Genomic DNA, 12129 nt, shown 5'->3' with positions numbered 1-12129 from the left:
AATACCAAACTCTACAAGACTATATAGTATTTACATAATAGAACCCTCGCTCGTAATAGTTAGGTTTGTCTACCAATAAGAGTGTTTTAATTAGATGCTTTGGAGTTTGGACAATCCGTGTACGTGTGAACCGACAAAATGTCGTCGTCTTTTGTTCATAGAGAAGCAATGGTTCTCTACTTTCTAAAAGTATCCAACTATCAAGTGAATTACTTGACCCTTAAGCCTAAACCATGACATTTCGTTCGACCCCAACCAATTCTTGGTTTCTCTCTTTTTGTGTTCGGTTCACCAAACTTTTTTCTTAGGAAAGAAAAAGTTCTTGTCAAATGAATGATTAAGTCGGCCGGGTATATTGGTTTACAACCAGAGATACTCCCATTGACCACAATAACGTTTGCATGTTTTGGAGATTCGAGAGAGCATCCATGTTTCGGTTTGGAATCTTCGGCTATAGAATTTTTTTAATGTTTTCTTTCTTATAACTGTTAAAAAACATAAATTTATAGTAGAGTAGTGGGTCCAATCATCACTAACATACTTTAGTAATGATTTTGTTTCCCGGAGTTTAAAACACTCACTCATGAGAATGACTAAGAAAAGTAGACAAAGGTTTCTCTGAAAGGAAAGCAGAAGCAAAGGTAAAATAGCCCTCAAAGGTAAAGTCATAGTTTTGCTTTTTGTTGGCATACTTATTTCATACATTTGGTCACATTCGTGGAATATACACTATATATGTTCTTTTAACACGAGGTAATTGTTTTTAAAAAATAAAATCATGACCCGTCGCAGTTTTACCATATAGCCGCTTTAAGTTATGGTNTACAAGACTATATAGTATTTACATAATAGAACCCTCGCTCGTAATAGTTAGGTTTGTCTACCAATAAGAGTGTTTTAATTAGATGCTTTGGAGTTTGGACAATCCGTGTACGTGTGAACCGACAAAATGTCGTCGTCTTTTGTTCATAGAGAAGCAATGGTTCTCTACTTTCTAAAAGTATCCAACTATCAAGTGAATTACTTGACCCTTAAGCCTAAACCATGACATTTCGTTCGACCCCAACCAATTCTTGGTTTCTCTCTTTTTGTGTTCGGTTCACCAAACTTTTTTCTTAGGAAAGAAAAAGTTCTTGTCAAATGAATGATTAAGTCGGCCGGGTATATTGGTTTACAACCAGAGATACTCCCATTGACCACAATAACGTTTGCATGTTTTGGAGATTCGAGAGAGCATCCATGTTTCGGTTTGGAATCTTCGGCTATAGAATTTTTTTAATGTTTTCTTTCTTATAACTGTTAAAAAACATAAATTTATAGTAGAGTAGTGGGTCCAATCATCACTAACATACTTTAGTAATGATTTTGTTTCCCGGAGTTTAAAACACTCACTCATGAGAATGACTAAGAAAAGTAGACAAAGGTTTCTCTGAAAGGAAAGCAGAAGCAAAGGTAAAATAGCCCTCAAAGGTAAAGTCATAGTTTTGCTTTTTGTTGGCATACTTATTTCATACATTTGGTCACATTCGTGGAATATACACTATATATGTTCTTTTAACACGAGGTAATTGTTTTTAAAAAATAAAATCATGACCCGTCGCAGTTTTACCATATAGCCGCTTTAAGTTATGGTAAAAAAATATACGTAGTTAAATAGTTTATTGCAGGATACGGCTTAATTGTAACATAATAGTTTTGAACTAGTATATATTTTGGTTGTGTCGTAACTCTATTTCAATTCAATTGCAACTTGTTGATGATAAAAAGTTATAACTATTACAATGTACGCATTATAACTTCTTTATAGTTCATATAGTTGGCTACTTGGCTTCGTGTTAATAGGGAAAGTATGAGTTGTTTCATACTATATAATTGATAAGAAAAAAATACCTTTAGATATCGGATCTAAACGAAATATCCTCCAAGAAAATTGTATTTTATATATGTATCATTGTATAATGAGGAAACGAGAAGATATTTATGAAGTCAATTATTGGTTTTAAGTATGGGATTCATATACTACTTTTTAGTAGCAATCCATAGAGAAGAAGAAATCGGAATCGGACATAAAAAAAGCCAAGCGGAGAGAGATCAAATGGATTTTATAAGACATAACCACGACACAGTCACTTGTCAATTATTTTTATTTTTCTCACTTCGCAATGTTCCCTCCCTCTCTTGTCCTTTCGCTAACTGTAACATGACAATACCTTTTCTTAAAATATTATTGTTTTGCATCAGCATAATTATGTTTCTGTGCAAACCGATAAAAAAAAAAAGTAAAGAACAAAACGAAAACAATAAAGTATAGGAGGACGATACAAAAGAAAATAAACTACAACTACTTTTTAAAATTAATACGACGACATTAATAAAATGTATAGAATTGCATTACAAGTAGAGATTATTATTAAAACAGGCATTCCAACAAATGAATCTTCGTATTTAGGCATCGCACTTCGGGAGGCATGGAAATAAGTTAATTCGGTACTGTTGCTGACTTATTTACCCTTCAACCGATGTTTGGATACGAACTAAATGACGTCATCACATGAACACAAACCTTAATACACCAGTAAAAAAGATTTAAAAAGGGAATACTAAACCCTAATCAAGGACTTATAAATCCAAACAGATTAATATACAGTAGATTAATCATAAAAAAATATAAAAAAATGAACCCTAAATCTATGCTAACACGGCTTAATTCTTCATTTTATTATTTGTCAACACTCCTAATATTAGAATATTTGACATATAAAATAAAATTAATTTAACTAAAATTGTGTAAAATAGTTAAATTATTAGGAAAAATATAACTTAATTACAGCGTATAAATTACTTAATATGTATTTATAAATAAGATTTTAAAAGGGAATATTAAATCCTAATCAAAGACTTATAAACCCAAACAGATTAATATACAGTAGATTATTCATAAAAAATAAAAAATTAAATCCTAAATCTCTGCTAACACGGGTTAATTCTTCATTTTATTATTTGTCAACACTCCTAATATTAGAATATTTGACATATAAAATAAAGTTAATTTAACTAAAATTGTGTAAAATCATTAAATTATTAGGAAAATATGACTTAATTACAGCGTATAAATTACTTATTATGTGTTTATATTCCTTAATTTTTTTATAATAATTAAAAATCAAAGTATAATCTTAAACACTCGATAAAATAAACTAAATATAACAAACAAATGGTCATACAATTTACTGCGGATTAAAAATTAATATAAACATTTAGTCGCACAAGCGACCAAAAAAATTAGGACAATACTTGGGTTCACCCCTAGGGATGAATCTTTTCATTCATCCCCTTATAAAATAAGTAAATAAAATCTGTATATATTATTATAAAATTAAAAATTTAAACCTCTCTTTTATGAACCCAAACCGATAGATAATTTCATTCTAATTGTAAAATCTAAACCCTAACCCTCTCATTTGTAAACCCAAACCGACATATAATTTCGTTCTAATTGTAAAATCTAAATCATAACCATCTCATTTGTAAACCCAAACCGACATAGAATTTTATTCTAATTGTAAAATCTAAACCCTAATCAAGGACTTATAAACCCAAACCGACATATAATTTTGTTTTAATTGTAAAATCTAAACCCTAACCACCTCATTTGTATACCCAAACCGACATATAATTTCATTTTAATTGTAAAATCTAAACCCTAATTCTTATTTATAAACCCAAACCGATATATAACCTCGTTTAATTGTAAAATCTAAACCAAGTCAATATTTGATTTTTCTTAAATAAATAAAAATATACAAAATTTGTTTCCTTATATTTGTTTTGTTTTTTAATTTAGTTTTGATTTATTTTTAAAGAAAATATTAGATAGAACATTTTAAGGAAACAAATATTTCAAAAACATTAAATTTTTTCAAAAACATCCAAACAGAATAAATGAACTGTGCAGATTAGTAGATTTGAGTGGGAGTCTCAGTTTGAGAGACGAGTGATCTGGTTACAATCGTAGGGATAGGATAGTCTTTGTACATGAGAGGAGTACCTGAATGCGAAGATAAGTACTCTGTACCTAGATCGGAAGATTTGTTTATTGTCTGTGCTCTTTTCGTAAATAACTCTTACAAGTATGCTTGGAGAGGCATACACTTGGAGAGAATACACGAGCATGCGTGACAACTGACATTAACATGTGAATATAAAGATCCAAACCTCAATATTTTTTAATGAAAACTTTTAATTATAACTTCTTCAGGGTCTGTCCACAAAATCCAAATTGTATCACCAAATGATTATTAGTTTTTTAACTATATTAGATTCGTGGGGATACTCTCTTGCTCTGCTACTGACCAAAAATATTAGTGTTTCTATTTTCTATATTAGCAATAGGTGCGATTTTATCTATTTATTTATAATATTAAAATAAGAATTATATTACAAGTTAATAGAACCTAATTATTCCAAATATACCTAACGTGGTGTAAATAGAATTGTCTGCTCTNATATTTGTTTTGTTTTTTAATTTAGTTTTGATTTATTTTTAAAGAAAATATTAGATAGAACATTTTAAGGAAACAAATATTTCAAAAACATTAAATTTTTTCAAAAACATCCAAACAGAATAAATGAACTGTGCAGATTAGTAGATTTGAGTGGGAGTCTCAGTTTGAGAGACGAGTGATCTGGTTACAATCGTAGGGATAGGATAGTCTTTGTACATGAGAGGAGTACCTGAATGCGAAGATAAGTACTCTGTACCTAGATCGGAAGATTTGTTTATTGTCTGTGCTCTTTTCGTAAATAACTCTTACAAGTATGCTTGGAGAGGCATACACTTGGAGAGAATACACGAGCATGCGTGACAACTGACATTAACATGTGAATATAAAGATCCAAACCTCAATATTTTTTAATGAAAACTTTTAATTATAACTTCTTCAGGGTCTGTCCACAAAATCCAAATTGTATCACCAAATGATTATTATTTTTTTAACTATATTAGATTCGTGGGGATACTCTCTTGCTCTGCTACTGACCAAAAATATTAGTGTTTCTATTTTCTATATTAGCAATAGGTGCGATTTTATCTATTTATTTATAATATTAAAATAAGAATTATATTACAAGTTAATAGAACCTAATTATTCCAAATATACCTAACGTGGTGTAAATAGAATTGTCTGCTCTCCTATGTTTAACGTAAATATATCTTATATGATGAACATGGTACATACTACATGTAAAACAATTTTTGTTGTGCAAATAATTAAAGAACATTCATTTATAGAAAGTGTCTATAAAATCGTGCACATCATGAAGATAAATCATTATTACTAAAATGACTATTAAATAAAATTCTCGTTTAAAAAAAATATATATTTTCTCCCTCAGATTAAAGTCTCAAAAACCAAAATACCGTACTTGTATATTCAAAAGAAACAAAAAAAAAGAAGTTATTACTCACATCAAGTCATCAACCACTGAACCACACACACACACACACAAAAAAAAAGTTTAAAATCTTCTCTTCAGCTGGAGCTTGTTATTGATGTATGTTTCTGTACAAAACAACTTCGCTAACAGTAGGCCGAGATGAAACACTTTGGACACAGTCACAGATCAGATACGGCTAATGTCACGACCAAATACAAAAGTGGTGAACCAATTGATGGCCACATAGAAGCGGTTTCTCCAACTGATGACTCGAGTCAGATAGGCTGATCTCCATATGAACCAGCTCACGAAACCAGTCATTGATATCCCTTTTGCGTCCTGCCCAAGTAATCTCCCTTTATGAGTGACTTTTCAAAGAAATATCAAGTGAGTCTGTATATGATTGTTACCTTGCTCTCACGGAGGTCGACTAGGGCTTTGTATCTACCGATGGTAGCCATGCTTCCAAGATGCTTATACACAAAGGGTAATCCAAGTTCTATCTCCGTTGCGGTGTTGGCTCGTCCTCCATTAGCTTTCGCAATCTCATTTAGTAGATTCGCCAAGTATTTGCCTTCTCTTTCAGCTACCTTAATTGGTCAGTGACGTAGAACGAAAGGTATAAGAGGAGACGAGAGGCAAAAAGAAAGGGTATGAAATGACGTTATCTACCTGAGCTAAAGCAGGAAGGGTTGGTTTTCCAGTGGTCTCCAGATATCCGCTGCAGTCACCAATAGCAAACACGTCTTGTACAGAAGGCACACGCATCCATTCGTCAATGCCAATCCTATCGAGATAAACATCCAAAAAGTCAAGTTGCTGTTGAGTAATTTTTAGCAAAAAAGGGTCTAATGGAGTGATCTTGATGAACTAACCTTCCACCAGGATCTTTTGGAAGACCAAGGGACCTCACAAAAGGAGATGGACCAACACCAGTGGACCACACTAAGAGTCCGTAGGGAACTTCTGTGCCATCGTCAAGTATTAGCTTCTGAGGCATCACATCTTTCACAATCCCACGCACAAACCGCACTCCAGACTAATGTGAATTAAAACCAGTAGTGTTTAAGACAAAACGCTCTATAAAAGTTAGCACAACACCTTTACATGTTCTAACTTCTAAATGAGTTTACCTTGTTCAACTGCTTGATAGCATAACGCCTGAGACGATCATCAAACGACGAAAGTATATCCCTGGCCTAGAAACAGTTATAAATTTTAGTGAGTTCTGCAAAGAAGATTTCAAAGAGAAGCTTCTTAAAACAAACCTCTATCAAAGTAACATGAATGTCGTCCTTCACATGAGAATATCGTTGACGAACATCTTTCTTAATAAAGTCACTCAGTTCACCACTAAACTCAACCCCGGTTGGTCCACCTCCAACCACAACGCAATGTAACAACCTCTGTTTCTCCTCTTTCGGTAAACCTAATAAAAAGAAATTGTGCAAAGAACTGTTATGTTCTAATTCTAATTCTGAATCTGAATCTTCAGGGGATGAAATACTGTTTACAAGGAGTATCAGAGAGCATCAGGTTCAAAAGAAGCTTTCTCCGAATCTCCTGCGCATGATGAACTTCACGGAGAAAAATCGCGTTCTCCATGACACCATGGATCCCAAACGTCGACGCCTCTGCACCACTTGCTACGACAAGCTTGTCGTAAGCAATCTTAAACTTCCTTGGCTTTAATGTGTCCATCTCTTCAGGTAAAGTCTCACAATGAACCTAATCACCAAGAAACAAGTCATATAACAACAGAATTAAACACACCATGAGCTTCACAGTAACAAAACTGAATCTGACACTTTTAGCAACCATTAAGAAACTTCTTCTTCTACAGTAACTAAATAGTCTTTTCCCTAACTCAACAAATCTTAGCTAATTCCCCTAAAAACTAAGAGATTTCGAAGGTCCCTGCATCATCATTGACCAATCTGATCTATAAATCTCCCAAATCAAAAACCTAAATCTGAGAAATTAACATGTAAGTAACTGAAGAAGCAGTAGTATAATACCTCATGAGCATCAGCATCAAGACGAGAGCAATTAGCAAGGAAGAAGTAAGAACCAGGCTCTCTGGAAATCGCAGGTTGAATACTAGTGATAGGCTCAGCGACGGACCTGAACTCGAGAGTACCAACACAAGTAGAAGCGAGAAGAGGAGTGAAGACCATGTGGTTCCTCGGAGAAACGCAAACGACGTCGTAGAGATTCGTATCGATCCCTTTCATCAACCTACAACCCGCCCAACCCGACCCGAGAACAACCACTCTAGGCTTCTCTCCTTCTTTCGTTGGTCTTAAACCTTCGTATTGACTCCGATCCACACCATTTGAAGAAGCCGGAGATTGAATCTGAGTCTCTTGAGCTGTGCAGAAACGGGAAGAGAGTGTGTACGGTGATGATCCGGAGTTTCTGAATCTGGTCACGATCGATGATGTCGTCGGTGAGACTCGTGTTAGGTTTCTGATCAAGAACATTGTTGTTCTTCTTCGTTCTTCGTCTTCTTCGTCTTCTTCGTCTTCTTCGTCTTCTTAGTTGTGTGTGTATTTGAAGAATCTTCTTCAGTCAAAGGTAAATAGATTCCTCAGAGCTCAGGGAGCATTTTGAAAAATTTGTCGACGAGCTTAATAATAACTCTTGGGCCTATATGGTTTTATGGGTTTAGTTGATAGAGACGGCCCATTAAAAAATTAATTCATGTGAATCATATTAAACTTTTTATTTAATTCAATCATACAAAAATGTTATTTATTATTAGTCTTACTCTTACCTTAAATTCATTAAAGTTTGGATTCAAACATTTTGAATGCAACATGTGATCTGTCTTCAATCATATAAAAATGTTATTTATTACAAATGTTATTTATTACTATTAGTCTTACTTTAAAAATTCATTAAAGTAATTTAAACATCTATGATTGAAATTTATTTATACAACCTAGTCTACTCTCATTTCGTAAACTATACTCCCTCCGTTTCATATTAAGTGTCATTTTTTACTGAGAATTTTGTTTCAAAATAAGTGTTACTTTATATTTCCAATGTAAATGTTTGATAAATTTTCCAATTTTATCCCTACTAATTTAATGTGTTGACCAATAGAAAAAATTGTATAATATATTAATAAGGGGTAAAAAGGAAAATTTAATGATTTTTTTAATATGTGTGAAAAATTCTAAAATGACACTTAATATGAAACAGAAAGAGTAATATTTTAGTAGATTTAATTTTTAATTTTTTTTTATTTATTCACATAAATCGTTTTAGTAGAAACCTATTAGTGACGATTTAGAGATATATTTTTAACTGTTTAAAATCTCATTCACAAAAATTTCAATACATAAAAATAGAGTGAAGTACAACGGCATTGACCAAAAAAAAAAAAGGAATTTTATACATACAATTACAGGTAGCACAACTTATAATCTAGGTAAGAATAACAAGTTGACGTCGATGTAGAAGAACACAAATGAAAACGAGGTGTTATATATTACATATACGGTCTCTTTGATATATAACTCGTTTAAAATATAAAAGAAAAAGAAATTTTTTTTATTGGTCTCCATATATAATTATATATATATATATATATATAGATTATTTGCAAGCTTGCAAGAGGATTTGGGAAGTTATGAGAAAATATAAGATTCTCAACGTCTGCGGCCTCTGCCGCCACGCGGTGGATCGTGTCTAACGTTGGCTGAAGGCTCACCGTAGTCGTTGGTGCTCATCATCAAAGACCGTTCTGGCACCACCGTCGAAGTCATTTCATTTTCTGCAGTCATATGCATATTTTGTTTATGCACATTTAAACGTACTAGAAAAATAATGATATACAATATACAATAACAACTTTTCTAATTAATTATATAAGACATTAAGACCTATCTTATCAAAATATTACTAACAACTAGAGTACCTAAGACAGACCTCGAATCTCGACACCCTCGTTTCCAATTAGTGTTTTTGAACTAAGTCGACACTCACTTCATCAAAATATATGTTTTGTAAAATAATATGACAAAGGCTATGTTTTTTCCTTCAAAGTTTAATATTTATAACTTATTAATGACTTCTTCTCTTTGATGAAAACATCTAGATCATCTTATAATAAGAAACAGAAGATGTATAATTTTTAGGAGGCACGCACTAAGTTCCATTTTCAATTTGCTAAATTTATGCAATATGTGTCAGATTTGATGAAATAGTCGTAGTAGTATGATCTGTCTTTGTTCTTTAGTCGTAATGTCAACGCTTTTGGAGTGTGAACATAAAATAGATAATTAATTAATTAGCTATTAAATTATATATTAGGTTATACTACTAGTTTACTTTACAATAAAAAGTCTTAATACTATATTGTGTTTATCACCAGATTTCATAGTTTATAACTTTTATATGACGTACTTTTCTTACAGGATTCGTCGGCATCACAAAAAGTTTATCTTTTTGTTTTGTTCAACAAAAGTTTATCTTTTAATAAAATAAGATTTGGCCGTGTGAACAAGTCATCGGCCAAATGGAAAAACTAGGGAAGACAATCTTGAGCGTCGTGTTTCATGTTCACTTGATTTTGAATATAGAGAGAAAAACTGGATGCATACAAGCTGGAAACAGAGGAGGACATGATAAAACTAAGCTATATATATATTTACAACTTGGTTTTTTATGAATCAATTCTTACTTTAACAAATATTTTCAGCAAAAACATGTTATCATTTTATTGTCATTTTATTTTAATTTTGTAATTTTAAAATTGATTATCATATATATAGAAGTGAAATATCGCAGTTTTTTATTTGCATGGAATAAACACGATGACACTAATCTTTTTTTCTTTCTGCCTATGATGACATGGTATAATCTAAAAATGTGAAAAATACTTGGCATGTAGATAGAACGTACTAACGTTTATATAATTTAAAGGGGAATAATAATACATAACTTCAGAATTTTTTTTTCTCTTCTTCTTTTTGAAAAAAAGGAAAACGGTAGTTTAGCCAAGAAAAAAAATTAAAACTTTACCGGCTAACGTTACACTATTGGGTTTTTTGTCCAAAAAAACAAAATGAAATGTTCTGTTAACAAATTTCGCCTGCAGAGCAAACACTGACTGTGACGTACAAATTAAAATTTCATGTGCTTTTCAATGCCCTTAATTTGTCTTTCGTGAACATCTATATATATATAAGACTGTAATATATAATTATACATATCGTATGAAATGATGTGTATGAATTTAGGGATCATTGGTATCTCCGTAAATGATATACTAATATACAATTTGTTTGTGTAGTTAAGTTTTTTTTATTTTTCTTGTTTCTTTGTTTTTGACGAATTGATAGTAGTACATTTTTTTTTTCCTGTTTTGGCGATTTTTGGGAGCAATCATTTAAGACATACAGTGTTCTGCATATGATTCATGTGAATACCACCACCTCACCGGCCAATAAATGTACATACTTATTATTATTATGAGATCTCAATCACTACGGAAAACAAAGAAGACTAATTATAACAACGAGTATGAGATGAACCATGTTACGAAGAAATTCATATGAGTAAAACCAGGAAAAAAAGAAAAAATCTTGTGAGAAACCGATAAAGATTATATACGGTGAGGTAAATAGATATAGTGATTAAAGATTGGATAACCAAAAGACATATTCATAGAAAACTATAACTACTTGGAAGTTGGAACTGAGGAAACAGAGAAATATAGAGAGAGGAAGAAATTAGAAAGTACCTGATGAAAACGAAAGACTCATGCGAGCAGAAGCGAGGAGAGCAAATGAGAAGAAGAGGAACAAACACAACCCAATTCTTGATGTTGAATAACTCATTCTCTCTTTTTTTCTTCTTCTATATGTCTCCTCCTCTCTTTCTCTCTCTCTCTCTCTCTCTTTTATATTTATGGACGGCCACAAAATGTCTCACACCGGCCCTTAGTTTTCGAAGACTTTCTTAAAATAATGCCATTTTTTATTTTATTTTTGACGTCAAACTTAAAATATTGTTTCAACAAGCGCATATAAGTTTATAACATTTTAAGACATACAGCATTTTGCTTCCTTTTTTTTTTTTTTTTTTAACATTGTTGCATTTACATTTTGGTAGGTATGACAAGATTGACGTGGATCCCCCCATATAATTTAGAATAATCTTTTATATATAAAAAATGAAATTATTACTTTATGAACTTGTTCAAATGAAATAGCAACAAAAACTATTGCATATTGTTAATGAAAACCATCACCAACTTTTAAGTATGTTTCATGCAGAGATTTACCCGAAATAATTTCATTAAACCTCTAGAAACTAATTAGTCATCTCACACATATGTATATGTTTATGTGTATATATATATATTTATATTTTACTTGACTAAATATGGATAACCATGTTGTCTTTAATTTTTAGGACGGATAATAGCCATAAATTAACAAAAAGAAATTAACAATTACTAACAACATAACAAACCGCAAAAAAATATAAGAAAATGTTATTTATCAAATTTTTATATATCTATCAAATTTTGGAAACTAGCAAAGATAAGTTGCAAACCAACTTAGAAGGAGAGAACATATTGAGAGGAAAAAATGGAGGATAATTTAAGTTGGCATGTTGAGGCAAATAATGATTGGTGAATCAGTTGTGGAACAAGTGATCCTCCAAACCTTAGATTTA

The 12129-nt window shown here is 31.7% G+C and overlaps 2 protein-coding genes across 3 annotated transcripts; both read right to left on the bottom strand.

Moving 5' to 3' along the window:
* LOC104786675 (internal alternative NAD(P)H-ubiquinone oxidoreductase A2, mitochondrial) lies at nucleotides 5396-8052 on the bottom strand. Of its 2 annotated transcripts, XM_010512119.2 has the most exons (8): nucleotides 7455-8052; nucleotides 6951-7164; nucleotides 6705-6865; nucleotides 6570-6635; nucleotides 6312-6475; nucleotides 6109-6223; nucleotides 5847-6026; nucleotides 5396-5775 (listed from the first exon to the last, which is right to left on the bottom strand). In XM_010512119.2, the coding sequence occupies exons 1-8, from the start codon at nucleotides 7917-7919 to the stop codon at nucleotides 5623-5625; spliced, it is 1518 nt and encodes a 505-aa protein (XP_010510421.1). In that variant the 5' UTR covers nucleotides 7920-8052; the 3' UTR covers nucleotides 5396-5622. The 2 variants fall into 2 exon arrangements, with proteins under 2 accessions (XP_010510421.1, XP_010510422.1); XM_010512120.2 differs by lacking the exon at nucleotides 5396-5775 and having other exon boundaries at nucleotides 5868-6022.
* Nucleotides 8764-11384, bottom strand: LOC104786674 (protein PSY3-like). The gene is made up of 2 exons (XM_019245874.1): nucleotides 11189-11384; nucleotides 8764-9217 (listed from the first exon to the last, which is right to left on the bottom strand). The coding sequence occupies exons 1-2, from the start codon at nucleotides 11283-11285 to the stop codon at nucleotides 9093-9095; spliced, it is 222 nt and encodes a 73-aa protein (XP_019101419.1). The 5' UTR covers nucleotides 11286-11384; the 3' UTR covers nucleotides 8764-9092.

This window comes from Camelina sativa, chromosome 5, assembly GCF_000633955.1.
Source record: "Camelina sativa cultivar DH55 chromosome 5, Cs, whole genome shotgun sequence".
Taxonomy (NCBI): Eukaryota; Viridiplantae; Streptophyta; class Magnoliopsida; order Brassicales; family Brassicaceae; genus Camelina; species Camelina sativa.
Note: the sequence above shows the minus strand (reverse complement) of the source record. Positions and strands in the feature narration are given on the sequence as shown.